Below are 15,833 nucleotides of genomic sequence, written 5' to 3' on the forward strand. Positions count from 1 at the left end.
ACATACAGACAGACAGACAGACAGACAGACAGACAGACATGTAATACAAACATATCCATGCCTTAATGGGGAGAAGGGAGGTCCAGACAACAGAAAAACAGCAGAGTCCTTGCCTCAAGCAAGGTACAAGTGAACACTGGCACCCAAAGTCGTCTTCTACTTGAGCATGCATAGCGTGGTGTACATGCACATGCCTGCATTTGCACATGTGAATGTGTGTGCACATGCATACAGACACACACACACACACACACACACACACAGAGCTCAGCTATGACAATAACTTTGAAAGCAGGGAGGCTTTGATTTCTAACAACAGAGCAAGTTAAGTGTTATCTCGTGAAGCTCAGAGTTTCAGATAAACCCTACGTATGAAAGTAATAGACAAGACTTTTATGTGAATTAAAAACAAAACTTAGTGTTTGGAACCTGATGGCCCCATCTAAAAGAAAATACCTTCCAGTGCTGAGCATAATTAGCTCAGTGGTAAAGTGATTGCTTAGTATGTATGAAGCCCCAGGTTCAATTCCCACCACTGCCAAAATCAGAGTTAAAAAGACATTCAGATGAAATGGTTCTAGAATTACCTCCTGGGTCCTGCAATTTCAGGGCAACAGAGGATCAGCCCTGGGTTGAATTCATCAGAAGTCCAATGTGTTGGGATCTAATAGAAATCTGTCGCTTTCTTTTCTTGAATTTTTCTCTTCCTCAGAGCAGCCCATCAATCATCAGTGAGATTCCATCACTAGAATGTATGCTCAGCATCCCTGCCCTACTGCAGTGCACATGGTCTGAGGAAGGACTATGGCTGCCCCATGGTCCTGTGTATACTACCTAATACCATGTGCGACCCATGAAGAAACCTCGAAAGTTATCTGTTAGTGGGTGAAGGAATGAATGTGAGGGAACTGTCAGCCCCAAAGGAGCTCTTTGGGTTTCGTTTTGTTTTTTATTTAATTTTAAAAGTTTAGTGGGCTAAATGCATGCAGTGTTTCTTAGGGTCTCTAGATCTTAGGATCTTCTTCAAAAACTATTTTGGACATCATAAATCCGCATTGCTTCCCATATCCCTTTTCATCTTTCTTAAAAATTGTGTGTGTGTGTGTGTGTGTGTGTGTGTGTGTGCGCGCCAGGGTGGATGTTGGTCCTCTCCGTCTACCTACTTTGAGACAGAATCTCTTGATGCTTGCTTCTGCACACACCAAGCTACCTGACCTGAGAGCTTCTGGGTATTCTCCTGTCTCCGCATCTCATTATAGGAGCACTGGTATTACAGGGGACATGTGTAATCCCAGGTCTGAGAGATGTCCCAGCATCTTGCTTTTACTTTTAAGGGATAGGATCTTACTATTAGCACAGACTGGTCTTGAACTCTTGACCCTCCTGCCTCTGCCTCCCAAAGGCTTTGGTATAGCACAAATATGAGCTGATACATACTTCGAAAGAACAGTCATTGGGGTTTGAGGTTTAACTCAGTGGTGAAACACTTGCTGAATGTGTACAGATCCCAAGGACAGTCCTTGACACAATTTAATGATGATGATGATGGTGATGATGATGAAGAGGAGGGGGAGAAAGAGGAGAAGGAAGAGGAGTAGAAGGAGGAAGAGGAGGAGGAAGAGAAGGAGGAGGAAGAAGAAGAGGAGGAGAAAGAAGAGGAGAATGGGGGAGAAAGAGGAGGAAGAGGAGGAGGAGAAGGATAAGGAGAGGGAGAGGAAGGAGGAGAAGGAGAAGGAGAAGGAGAAGGAGAAGAAGAAGAAGAAGAAGAAGAAGAAGAAGAAGAAGAAGAAGAAGAAGAAGAAGAAGAAGAAGAAGAAGAAGAAGAAGAAGAAGAAGGTGGTGATGGTGGTGATGGTGGTGATGGTGGTGATGGTGGTGATGGTGATGGTGGTGATGGTGGTGGTGGTGGTGATGGTGGTGATGGTGGTGGTGGTGGTGGTGGTGATGGTGGTGATGGTGGTGGTGGTGGTGATGGTGGTGATGGTGGTGATGGTGGTGATGGTGATAATAAATCCTCTATCTGCCCTTTCTGTGCAACAGAAAGAACCTCCCTACAGGTGCAGTCTCCATAATCACACCCCATTCTTGACCTAGGAACAAGTCCATTATACTCCACACTGTGATCTGAATCCCAAAGCCAGTTAGAGCCCAGCCCTAAGATCAAACCAGTGTCCAGACTTTGCAGGGTTAAAGATCACACATCACCAGTTTGAGCCAGAAGAAGTCAGGAAACCTCCTAACTAAGGATGTGTCCATGAGCCGATTCTGCAACCTGGGGTTCAGTCCCCTTTTCTGTGAATGGTGGGAGGTTGAGCTTGAAGACCTCCGCGGGACTTTCCAACTCGAAACAAGTGTGGTCGCTGACAGTTGTCTGTCTCCCAGGCTTCAAGTCAGCTGCCTCTGAACAGTGTAGTTATTAGAAGGACGCTGGGACCAACTTAACAACAGACACCTCACAGAGATCTGGAACTTCCTATGTACCCGTCGTCGCACTAAACCTCTTATACATGGCACCTCTTTCCATTGATGATGAAAAACCAGCGTTAATTTATTCAAGTTCTCAGACCTAGTGAAGGCTCTCTACTGTGTTCTCAGTCCTGTCATGACTACTGCTCATTGACAAAAGTCCCTTATAAAAGAAGGACCTTAAACAGTGCCACTGTAGTTGACTCTGAAACTGTAGCTCCATTTATATGCATAAATGACTTCTCTGTCAAAGTTGTTCTTTATACATTTTATTTTGGGATTTTTTAAAAGTGCCTGGTTAAGCTTTCTTATATTTTGCTAAGTAATTATGAGCCCAGCACGATAATTGTATTGGTACGTTGTTGCTGTAAAATTATATATATATATATATATATATATATATATATATATATATATCACTCTGCCAGTTCCTGCAAGTTCCCATATCGGAGGATCCTCGTGCTCTGGCTGTGTCTCTGTTACTGCTTTCACACACCATCCCCTTGGCGGTTGTTACCACGTGTGAGACTCACACAATGTTCCATGGGCCGTGCTAGCATGGCCCACACCATGCTAGCCCCAAGCATTCTACAGACTAGCACGGCTTCCTGTCACAAATTCTGTTCACACTCCCAGCACCCGGTGAAATCATTACTCAGCAAACTGGAACCCAAGATGTATGTGTTAAATGTTCAACGTCCAGTACATCCGCACAATTAACTTACAACCAACTGATAAGATACAACTGCCCACCTAGACACACAAAGCCCTGTACACATCCATCCCTTAAGGACATTCATAACAACCTGTAAAGGTACAGAGAGGAATCGTAACATCAGCCTCCATGTTCTCTCCACTGTTTCTCCAGCCTCCCTCCAGTCTCCTCCTCTCTCTAAAACTTTTATCCCACCCATCCTTCCTTCTCATCTAATGACAGGCCTTGTTCTATCTCATACCTGCCTTCACCTGTATGACATCCTACAGTACATATTGGAAAAATAAGAAGATAAACAAATTCCACATTCAACATGTGCTTGAAGACAAACGTCTGCCTGAGTGTTGGTGAAAAAAATAAAACTGCAGTTCAGGGATGCTAGTTACCTAAAAAAAAAGTGTTAATTCTGATATTTTGAGCCCTGTAGCATATCTAAAATATTTTCTAGCAGGTTTAAGAAAAGTATTTTCATCTGTCTTTCCCTTTCCTCTTCCTTCCTCCCCCTGCTCCCCTCCCTTCATTCCCCTTCCTTCTATTCAGCCTATGAGTCTCTGGATAGTTCAGTATTCCTTTTAGAAATTTCTATTGGTATGGTATTAAGGAAACAGTTGAAATAACGTTTTAGCTGACTGAAGACCAACATTGAACATGTGCTTCCGAATTTGTGACAGAATTTGCTGTTGCCAGAGCTCGTCCTTGGTAGGGGCATCTTTCATAGTCATGTCCAAGGCGACTCTTGGAGACTCTTGAACAGATCTCTATTCACTTCTTTGTACAATGTGTCATGGGTACAGTGACCATCTGTTTTGAGTGAGAGAGAACAAGGCAATGAGAATAAATATCTTTTAAAGACAGGGACAGAATTCTGGAAATCTGCCTCATATTACCAAGTCCAAGAGGTCTCCTTCCTCTCTACACAACAGCGAGCTGTGGCCTTTCTCCTTTTCCAGTTTCCCTTCACAGGCATTCTTCCTGCTGCCCCTTCTAAATGAAGCTGTTGCCAGAGCCAACGTCCTGGAGCCTGCCCTCACTTACTGCTGCTCAGATATCGTTGGAACACGGCAGCTATAAGGGAACAAGACGTAGATGGTGAGAGAGGAAAAACCTAGAAGAAACCAAGAACAAAGAACTACATGTGCTGGCTGGTTGTGTGTGTCAACTTGACACGAGCTGGAGTTATCACAGAGAAAGGAGCCTCCCTTGAGCAAATGCCTCCAGGAGACCCAGCTGCAAGGCATTTTCTTAATTAGTGATCAATGGGGGAGCACCCAGTCCACTGTGGGTGGGACCATCCCTAGGCTGGTGGTCCTGGGTTCTATAAGAAAGCAAGCTGAGCAAGCCAGGGGAAGCAAGCCAGTAAGCAGCACCCCACCATGGCCTCCACATCAGCTCTGCCTCCAGGAACTCCTGTGTGAGTTCCAGTCCTGATCTCCTCTGGTGATGTCCAGCAATATGGAAGTGTGAGCTGAATAAACCCTTTCCTCCCCAACTTGCTTCTTGGTCATGATGTTTTGGGCAGGAGTAGGACCCCTGACTAAGACGCTACACACAGCATCTGACATTTAGATCAAGCAAACTGCCTAGGTTACTTACAGACTTTCATGTTTTGAGTAAAGAGTCTTTCTTGAGGACAAGAGGTCCACATGGTTTCAAGTAGGAGAGTGTGTAAGTTTGCCATTATTTCCAGAAAGGGAAGCGTTTATGAGCCAAATTTTCACAGAGTATTAGCTCGACAAGAGCAAATCCGCTTTGTTTTGACTTTGAAATGCATCTGGAACTCTTGAGGGTTTCTATACCCATCCAGCTCTGTCTCCAACCTACTGGTGTGGGCGCCACTTCTGCCCCTGGATACTGCGGGGCTGGACCCCATCTTTGTCATTTTTACCACCTGTACTCTCATTCTCACGAGGCAACAGGAACTGGTTGGAGTCGTGTGGGCTTCAAAGCAAGACCAAGATGCATCGAAATGATGAAAAGTAGATTTTTTTCAACAGCCCCCATTAAAAGTTGTTGGGAAAATCCACACCCCTTGAGTGTTTTATGATTTCAGTTTGACTGGTACCTCATTTCTTATGATTAGCTTGGGCAAGAGGTGTCGCGTTAAAGCAAATGAAAATTGTATTGGCCCAGAAGACACGGTGATCACAGACATTTGTGCTGAACAATGAATTGAAGTCTAATTAATGGTCCTCTTCCCTTCAAGCCCAGAGCTCTGTGGGGCATATACTTAAACAACATTCGAAGGTCAGAATTCTTTCAGAGAAGCAGATTATCTCGAGATTGGAGCATTTTCTTGTTTCCCAGAACTATATTTCAGACTAACCAGCCCTCCTCCCATGAGTCAGTCTCCAGGACAAATTATGTACACCCGTAATTTGATAGAAAACCCATCTTATCGATAGATCACAGGATGGTACTGTAGAATCAACTTAGGCACTAATGAACTCTGACCTCCGACTTCCAGAGTCCACCGTGGCCCAGGGGGTTGTACCCACAGTTCAGATGTTCATAATGTCAAATTTATGCGCCATGAATTTTAGTGGTAGACACCTGCAACACATCCCGTCTTAAAAATAAACTCTCTTGTTCTCCAGGCAAAGGTGTTGGAGACGATGCACTTGTTCTTCTGACAAACAAGGTCCGTGAGAAACGGATGCAGAGAACATAGCACAGTCCTCGTGTGGGCTTTCAGAGCGCCCTTCCTTTTCCCTCACATCAGTCCATATACCACTCAGTGCCCCAGCGGCTCGTGCCTAACCAGCTACTTGAATAGAAGTCGACATCTGCCGTTGTCAGCGGTCCAGGGGCTCCTCACTCTGTGGTTTCTGCCTGTAAAAATGGTGCTGTAATCAAAACAATCTGAGACCCAACTTAGTCAAGTGTTTTTTTTTCCTTTTGATGTTTAAATCCCTTTACTTTAATAACATGCATTCGTACTGTATTTCTGTTTTCCCTGCTCCCTGTTGAGTCTCCCTGTCGATGCAAAGGACTGGGGTGTCTTTTAACCCCATTTTCCTCACCTCACTGTTGATGATGCTTTCTTATGTCTTACATGGCTGCATTAGAATACAGGTTCTCCCACAGTAATGTTCACATTACAGTAAAGTGTGTGTGTGTGTGTGTGTGTGTGTGTGTGTGCCTGTGTGCCTGCGTGCATGTGTGTGTGTGTAAGTCAGAAGACAACCTTGAGTGTTGTTATTCAGGCACCAAATATCTTCCTTCTAGACTGGCCAGCCAGAAAGCCTCAGGTGTCTGCCTGTCTCCACCTCTCCAATGCTGGGATTAAAACACAAACTGCCAACTCTGGCTTCTGGTGGGTCCTGGGGCTCAAACGTAGGTCTTCAGGCTCACGAGATAGTCAGGCTCACGAGGCAGTCACTCCACTGACTGTACTTTCTTCCCAGCCCTGTGTATTGCCCATTTCTTTTGGGTCCTGGAGTGCCTATGCTAATTTCTGTTTCTCTCTACATAATTTTGCTTTGCTTTGGTTAACAGCAGTCTTGTTGGTTGATTGAGTGAAAGAAAGTCGTAAATCAGTCTGCAGTCATTATGTTGGTCACTCACGTCTCCTTTAGATGTTCGAACATCCAACTGGCATTTACCAGTCTCTTACTACTACGGAAGAATTTGGAAACAGAAGCTCGGGCCTGCTTCCCCATGGAAGTCCTCCACTACGCAGTCCACAGGTCAGTCCTCTACCCGACAGCTCTCAAGCCGGGAGGACCCTTCCCCCTCTCCTCTGTGAGCCTGGTGATCAATTTCTTGTCTCTCATCCCTGACCATTCCTCAGCTCACACTCTTGCTTTGGTCAAGCACACTTTCCAACATCTTCCTAAGAAAATATTTTTTTAAGAGGTAAATTTGGGGGTGTTGACATCTGAAAATACAAGCATCTTACTTTCGTTTTTGGTATCAATAATTTCACTGAATATCGAGTTTCAGATTGGATGTTATTTTCCTTACAACTTTGCTGAAAGGCAAGTGTAAGGCTCATGCCCATGACCCCAGTACTCTAGAGTCTGAGGCAGCGGGATCATGAGTATGTGGACATTGACTCACGCTACCTACAGAGGTCCTATCTTGACAACAGGTAGACAACAGAAAAAGCCAATACATAAGTAGAATTGGAGGCATTTCTCCAGTGTCTCCTAGTGGTTAGTACCGCTCTGTGACATACTAAAGAGTCTCTCACCCCCTGGCCACTCTGCGTTTGCACATTTACTTTTGAAATGTGGTGGCACTCTGTCTCAGGTAGGCTCATTGGGTGGATTTTGCCTATCTAGAAATGTATTTATTTCTTTCCTCACACAATTAATATTTAGAGCGTCTTCCTCAGGCTAGGTGTCATCCTGGGAAGCATGCACATTTGGTGTCACAACCCCCTTAGTGCTCACAGGCTACAGAGAATCTTGGCTCCGGGATGCTCATGATGGAAGGCCTCCATAGCATCCTGCATTACCTACTCGGTCTCCTACGCTGAAATAGCCCGAGGTTGATTTTTACAGAACAAGTTTTTCCTTCACAGTTTTGGAGACTAAGACTAAGGCGTCAGCAGATCTGATGTCAGATGGGGGGACAGGTTTCTGGGTCTAGATGATTCAGTGAAGCTTGCTCTATCCATGCGTGAATGGGCAGAGGTCTCTCTCTGGCCTCTAGAAGGAAACTAAACACCATTCCTTTGGGAATCAGTGTTCCAAAATATAAATATTGGGAGACGCTGGGACTTCAGACAAGGCCTTTTCTTCCACTGTCTGTGTTACCTGAGACAGTCTCTTGCATGGTGACAGATTTTGGAGCAGGGATTGGTAGACAGTGTGATATACAAACAGGGGGTACCTAAAGACAGCCGTGACTTTGTTACCAAATACACCAGCTGTAAAGTCTGTCACTTGTCCTCGGTGACCTCATGGTGAGACTTAGTTTCATCTATTAACTATTTTATCCTTCTCAGAGGAAAAAGTATCTTTACATTTGAAATAATTGACACTTCTTTTCGCTATTGTTCGCCCTGTGGGAAGAAAACGTAATGAAGTGCTTTCCTGTTTTAAGCCTGTTTCCCTGGGATTCCGATGATTTTAGAAAATCTCTTTTTCCTAATTATAGTTGCAGGGGTTAAGTAGCACCTCACATATGACAGCCACACTCTCAGGGTTACACAGCACCTCATGTATGACAGCCATGCACTCAGGGGTCACACAGCACCTCACATGTGACATCCACACTCTCAGTGGTTAAATAGTACTTCACATATGACAGCCACACTCTCAGGGTCACACAGCACCTCACATATGACAGCCATACACTCAGGGGTCACACAGCACCTCACGTATGACAGCCATGCACTCAGGAGTCACACAGCACCTCACATATGACAGCCATGCACTCAAGGGTCACACAGTGCCTCACATGTGACATCTACACACTCAGCCATCTGGCTACATCTCGGGCTTCATTTTTCCTCCATATAATGAAACCAACCAAACGAACCCTAAATCCTGATTCCTTGGCCATTGCCTTGCACTCTATTATGTCTCTCCCCAAAGAATATAAAAGACTGTGTTGGGAGTTCACTAAGAGTTTTTTCTGTAGATAACCTTAAAAATAATTAAAAAGACTTAGTTTCGGATGCCACTATTCTTAGATCCAGAGATGCCCTAGTTCGTGGCTACATCTTTATTTGAGAAAAAAGGCAAAAACCATTTGCTAACTTCATATTCACTGTCAGACTTAACCCAGGGCTTGTTTAATATTGTTTAAAATCTCTAGTGTAATCGTGCACCAAATAATGCATAAATTCTTATTAATTATCTCTTCCCTGTTGCTCAAGAGACTCAAATACATGAAAAATTATGGGCTTTTTCTTTTTTCATTTGTGTGTGTGAGTATGTGTGTGTAAGAATGAGTGTGCATGTGCATGTGTGTATGTGTGCATGTGTGTATGGGTGAAAGTGTGTGAGCATGTGTGTATGTGCATGTGTGTGTATGTGTGAGTGTGTGAGCATGTGTGTGTGCATGTGTGTATGTGTGTGAGTGTGTGAGCATGTGTGTATGTGTCTATGTTGTGTGAGTGTGTGAGAGTCTGAGTGAGTGAGTGTGTGAATGTGTATGTGTGTGTAGTTGTGTGAGTATGTGAGAGTATGAGTGAGTGTGTTAGCAAGTGTGTGAGTGTGTATATGTGTGTGTTGTGTGAGTGTGTGAATGTATGAATGAGTGTGTGAGTGAGTGTGTGAGTGTATGTGCACGTGTGTGAGAGTGTATGTATGAGTGCCAGTTGTGTGAGTGTATGTGTGTGAGTTGTATGAGTGTGTGTGAGTGTGAGTTGTATGTGTGTGCGAGTATGTGTATGTGTATGTGTTGTGTGAGTACGTGTAAGTGTATGAATGAGTGTGTGAGTGTATGTGCACGCATGTGTGTATGAGTGTGAGTTGTGTGAGAGTGTGTGTGTGTGTGTGTGTGTGTGTGTGTGTGTGCCTGGGCACCTGTAGAGGGTGTTGCACATGGGTACATGTACATGTGTTTGTGGAGAATCTAGGTTTATGTTGAGAATCTGTCTCCATTGATCTCCCACCTTATACAGCAGGTGTGGCCTCTCTCCATCAAGCCCAATGCTTGTCAATAGTGGGTTTCAAAACCAGATTGCTCTGGAGATCCTGTCTCTACCCTTGAGACTGGAATCACAGGTGGGCTGTCATAGCCACATGTCATTTACAGGGTTCTAGGAACACAAATTCCAGTCCTCAGGCTTGCATGGCAAACACTTCAGGGTGACGAGGGTGTCATGCACCTAACGTGCTGAGTACTCTGACTTCAGAGCTTCGGACAGCTGAGGGGAAGTGGCCAGCAGACCCAGTGTCTTCAGAATTCACTGTGTTCTAGGAAGAGAGCCACTTTTCAGGGGGTATCCCTCTCTTGTTCTTTTACCTCCTGCTGTATAGCTAAAACTCCCAAAACTGTTTGGAAAGGTAACATGTCCCCTAAGTACTGTAGTCTGGCTTTTGTTGTGCGAAGATGGTTTCTTTACTAAGTGTTAAAGATCAAGGGTGAAATGTTTTCCTTGCCCTGTGTGTTAGTTCACAGTTGCTACTATAAGGCTACACCATAAATTTGGTGGCTTAAGACAATGCTGTCTTGGTTAGGCTTCCCATTGCTGTGAACAGACACCATGACCAAGGCAACTCTTATAAGGTCAGCATTTAATCGGGGCTGGCTTACAGGTTCAGAGGTTCAGTCCATTATCATCAAGCGGGGAGCATGGCAGCATCCAGGCAGGCATGGTGCAGGAGGAGCTGAGAGTTCTACATCTTCCTCTGAAGACCTCTAGGAAACACTGACTTCCAAACAGCTAGGAGAAGGGTCTCCAAGCCCAGCCCCCCAGTGACACACTTCCTCCAACAAGGCCACACCTCCTAATCGAGCCAACTATATTCAAACCACCACATATGCAAATTCATTTTCTTGGTGCCTTGAGTTAAACTATCTTTGTACTCCTGGGTAGACTATTTATTGCGGTTAATCTATAAGTCAGGAAGAAACACAACAAGTAGAAAGGATGGTGGGAAGAAAGAATAAAAAAAAGAAAAGGAAGGAAAAAGAATGAAGGATGAAGGTAGAGAATGATAGATGAAGCTGGATAATGGGTACACATGATAGATAGATAGATAGATAGATAGATAGATAGATAGATAGATAGATAGATAGATAGATAGATAGATAGATTTATAAGGAGGATTGATTCACATGATTGTAAAAGCCTTAAATTTTCTCCAAAGGACATCCTGTCTGCAATTTGAAGAAACAAAGGACCAGCATAATGCCCTCACCTGACTGGGAAGACCTCAAATCCAGGGAATCTGGTGGTGCAACTCTCTACTCAAAGACCCGAGGATCTGTAGGACTATTGGCAAAAGTCCTAGAGTCCAGAACTGTTGTCCTGATATCCAAAGGTAGAGGAGCAGAACATCCTAATCCTTCAGAGACTGAGAAAATTAGCCTTTCTGTTCCAAGCGGTCCCCACTGACTAGAAGATACTGGATCACACAGGAGAGCAAATCTTCCACACTTGGTAGTGTGTGTGTGTGTGTGTGTGAGAGAGAGAGAGAGAGAGAGAGAGAGAGAGAGAGAGAGAGAGAGAGAGAGAGAGTTGGCATTTAGTCTAGGTTTCTTCTCACAGTTACCTGGCAACAGCTAAGTATGCCTGACTCACTATAAAAGGAGCTGTTTGCCCCTTCTCTTCCTCTTGCCTTCTTGCTCTTGCTCTCCTGCCCTTGCTCCCTTATCCTCTTCCCCCTTTCTCCCCTTCCTCTCTCCCCTCCACACGCTCATGGCTGTCCTCTCCTCCTCCTCCTCCTCCTCCTCCTCTTCTCTCTCTCTCTTTCTGTCTCTCTCTCTCTCATACACACACACCCATACGCACGTGCACGCGCACGCACACACACACAAGTGCATACACACACTCAAGTGTACACACAGGTACACACATACCACACAGGTGCACACACAGGCACACATGCACATGCCCACAACACACACAGAGACAGAGGTGTTCCCTTGATTGCATTAACTGTGGCTAACAGTGCATAGCATTAGCACTTCCGCAGTGTTTGATAAATGTGATCGGTTTCAACTGGGGCAACACGATACTGGGGAACTCTTAAGTCAGAATTTCCCTCTTCCACTCCACAGTTCCCTCGGCGAGCAGCGAGATGACGGGGAAACTCCCTGACAAGTCTGGTTTGCTAAGGAATCGCAGAAGAGAGCCGAGGAGATGCGAAGAGGAGGAAGCCAGTCAGTCACATTCGCTTTTCCACTTCTGCCCAACGTCAGCCACGACTGTTGTTGGTCTGTGACATTTCACTCTTGCTTGTTCGTTTGTCTGCTTGCTCGCTTGCTCCTTTTACAGCAGGTGGCATAAACTGGGCTGCGCAAACATGGAAATACGACTGGAGACCAAAATAAACCTCAGTGTCCTAAAGGGAAGTGAAACGCATATACCAGAGAGGACCGGAACGTGAGCTGAGTAATGGCAGTTTTACTCTGGGCACTTGATCTGAAACGATGGAAATTGTAGAGTAGCCAGCGGACTTTCGTGCAACCTTGAAGTCTGGCTGACTAAGCTGGAATAAGGACCATTTGGACAGGCCAGGAGAGCCAACTGTTCGGTGCTCGGCGTAACCGAGTCGGCAGGTTGCTGATGACTTTAAGGAGCTGCGAGGAGGGGGTTCCATTATGTCGTCAAATGCCGCGACCCACATTGATTCTGAGCAAATAAGAAGGCATGCCACACGTGAACGCTCACACGCACACACGGAGCAGATGCTAACGATATATTTTTATTGATTTTTTTAACCTAGGCTGCCTCATAACATCTATGGGTTAATGAAAATATACCTCTGAGAGTGGGTTACCCAGCTCTTTCTAAACTCACCTTTATGGAGTTATGATGCATTTCACCATACCTGCCGGGTATTTCAACCCTCGAGGGAAATGTAACCCAGCCTCACACAGGACAGAAGTCATGACTTTTCTCTTCCGTGCCACACTTCTGTCAGCTAACATAAGGGTCCCCAAGTCCACCCACACTGTCCCCATGAGGAGCTCCTTTTGGGGTAGACAAAGTATTCTGTTGTGTGTTTCGCCTTTACCCACATGGCAGCTGGAAAAGAGAGAGCTTTGTTAAAGAACATGAGGTTAGAATGTCAAAGAAATGTCTGCCTCTTCTCTCTTCCTCATAGGGCCATTCCAATGACGATGTGGAATCAATCTATGTGTCTATCAGCTGCCAGTTGAGCAAAGATCTCGTGCAAAGCTGCAGATGTACATTGATGAACACCATGTCTAGTGAATTCCGAGGTAGCCTGTGCTAACCCCCACATCACTATGGCAGAGTAGGAACGCCCTTAACTGAGGTAGCCTGTGCTAACCCCAGATCACTATGTAGTGGAGGATGACTTTGAAATCTGGTCTCCCTGCTTCCGCCCACCAAATGCTGGGATTATAGGTTTGTGCCATCGTACCATTCCATGCTCTGCTGGGGATCGAACCCAGGGCCTCATGTGTGCTAGGCAAGCACCTACCGTCTGAGCCACATCCCTATCCCCCGTTATCTATCTTTCATCTTCAGTAGAGGGTACACAGTCTTCCATCTTGACCAGTCGGCGCGCGGAAAGTCTTCTCCCCGCGAACACGTAGCTCTGCTGCAACCCCAGAAACTCAAAAGCCACAAGAGCTCCATTCTGCTTCCGGTACCACAGAGCACGTGTTTGAGCCGAGCATCGACTGTGTGGCATCAGCTGGGAGAGCCGACAGCAGCTCTTGTCTGTGGGCCACGCAGTGAGCCTTTTGGGATTCTATCTCCATTTGTAAGACCCTCCTGGGCTCTTCCTCTGTCAGGGATCCTGTGTGTCCCGACCACGGGTTGAAGGGCCGTCTTCAGCTGAGCGTACTTGTAGCCCTCGGTCCTTTTCACAGGTGCCTTGCCCCCATCCCCTGCTGGCACCAGGCATTCTCTCCTCAGGAGGCGACTCCTGATGCCACGTGCTTTCTGAATCGATTATACAGACTCGGGACGGCCTGGACGCCCTAAACTCCTCTTTTATTTTTGACTCCCCCATAAAAAGCAGATCGCCATGCTGTCTTGAGTAGAAACGTTGGGCCAACCTCGGCTCATTCGCATCATTTCCTGGTTCAAGCCTGCCCTCTATTCTCTTCAGGAAGATGGCATCGGTCTGGATCCTGTCTTCAGCCTGCCGAGATAACAGATAGCCCTTCCTAGCTCATCCCCTCTTGGGTGTGACTGTGAGATTTTATCAGTTATTAATGTTTATTTCTTTTTAAAGGCGTCTAGCCTGGTATCGCTGTGACTGCACTATTTGCAAACTTGCTTTGTGGTTTTATTGATAGCGCTCTGGTGGAGAGCTCTCTGTTAATATATGCAAACTCACAGTTCCTGAGGAGCTTTCCAGCTCTGCTAATGAGCGGATTAACAAGAGCACCGCAATGTATTTAACCTGCAGCACTAGCTCTGTTTCAATAAGACTTCAACAGCCTATTAAATGGAGTGGGGGGCTCAATTAACCCACACAAAGGCCACTCTACCCACCGTGGCAGGGACGACCACATTTAGCATCTGCCTGAGCAGCTTGTTGGAAGCTGGGGATAAAGAGAGTGACGTGCTCTCGCCTGGAGCTATGATATAACTGAAATGGTGATTCTGGATCATCTGGGCTGACTGAATAGCTGACAGCATTGAAACCTACGAGTATCTCGCCATATGACAGTTTATAAAAGAAGAAGGAGAAAAAAAAAACAACTCCGAGTATTCAATGGTCACTCTGTCCCCCCTGTGCCTTATTCCAGGGGACTTCCCTCATTGTCCCCGGGTCAGCTTGTAGGAGACACGGATTGTGGATTTGGGGATGGTGAGTGTTAGGGTGTGATAGATTGTAGTTGGGGATGGGGATGGACACAAAGATAGACAGCCCAAGAGGTGCGCTATATTCCACTCAAAGAGCATCTCCTTCCGTAGTCGGCAGCTTGAACTGAACTCTCATCTTTCAGGACCGTGCTTCTCTCCTAGCCACTTCTTTCTGGAAATGGGCAAGCGAGAAATGCATCAACCAGATTCCTCTAAGCTGCCCCTTAAATCTTGTTAGGGTAGTGGCCCTGCATTGCTGACAGAGTAAGCTGCCTGCCAGGACATCCAAGTTCCGATAACAGCAGGACTTGAGTCGGAAAGCCAGGCCGACTAAGTCGATAGCCATTCATTGGCTTAGGGTGACCTGAATCTTTTATGGTGACGACACCCAAGTCCCTGACCGTGTCCTACTTGTGGAAATTCTCTGTATGAAAGTTGCAAACTTATTTAGGAAAATAATTAAAGATGTTAGGGGTTGATGCTCCTTCCTTTTAAATTCTAGGTGGAGTAACTCAAAACTCAGCAATGTGTTACTACAGGTTGACCTGTGGCTCTGGTTTTATTCTGCCTTTCTGTTCCTTTGCCGTATTAAATGTCAGTGGGTGGCCTTACTCTGATTTGCACCCCATTGCTAGCCTCCCTCCAGTGCACTGTCACCCCCTGGCTTGACATTGATTACTGAGCCCATCCCTGTATGGGATGCAAGTCTCCCATGGGCCAAAGCCTAGTTTTGCTTACAGCTACTCATCAAGTGTCTCTAACCATTTCTAGTCTCTTTGGGTATCAATAAAGACTTGTAGGATAAATGGTCACAAAGAAGAAACATAGCTTGTAGACTGACTGGCTTTAGAACCGTAACCAAAGGATTCACTGGGTAAGATTCTTATATTGGACCTTCCACCCTCAAAAAATTAGAAGGGAGGGTTGGGGATTTAGCTCAGTGGTAGAGCATGTGCTTGCCTAGGAAGCACAAGGCCCTGGGTTCAGTCCCCAGCTCCGAAAAAAAAAGAAAAGATAAAAAAAAATTAGAAGGGAAAAAAATCAGTAAGTTCAAGTAAGGAACAAGTAAGGACAAGAAGCTGCATGAAGTCACCAGAGTAGAGTGGTCACCAGCTACCCCTTCTCCAGCTTCCTGTGCCACACCGCTGGTGAGGGAACAAGAAGGGGGAATTTTCAACACTATTCATTCTATATCATGGACCTTGTGCCTACTAGACCTGCATCTCTCTCGTCATGTTC

At 45.7% G+C, this 15,833-nt stretch overlaps 1 protein-coding gene across 1 annotated transcript in view; it reads left to right on the top strand.

Moving 5' to 3' along the window:
- The window catches only part of LOC148004375 (uncharacterized), a 29,716-nt gene extending 14,630 nt beyond the window's left edge, over positions 1–15,086 (top strand). Inside the window, exons 2-4 of the mRNA XM_087564295.1 lie at positions 6,757–6,867; positions 10,951–11,124; positions 11,864–15,086. Coding sequence (XP_087420421.1) covers positions 6,757–6,867; positions 10,951–11,124; positions 11,864–12,027 — 449 coding nt within the window. The 3' untranslated portion in view covers positions 12,028–15,086. The remainder of the gene's footprint in view (positions 1–6,756; positions 6,868–10,950; positions 11,125–11,863) is intronic.
- The last annotated feature ends 747 nt before the right edge of the window (positions 15,087–15,833 follow it).

This window comes from Rattus norvegicus, chromosome 8 (assembly GCF_021556685.1).
Source record: "Rattus norvegicus strain SHRSP/BbbUtx chromosome 8, alternate assembly SHRSP_T2T, whole genome shotgun sequence".
Classification (NCBI taxonomy): Eukaryota; Metazoa; Chordata; class Mammalia; order Rodentia; family Muridae; genus Rattus; species Rattus norvegicus.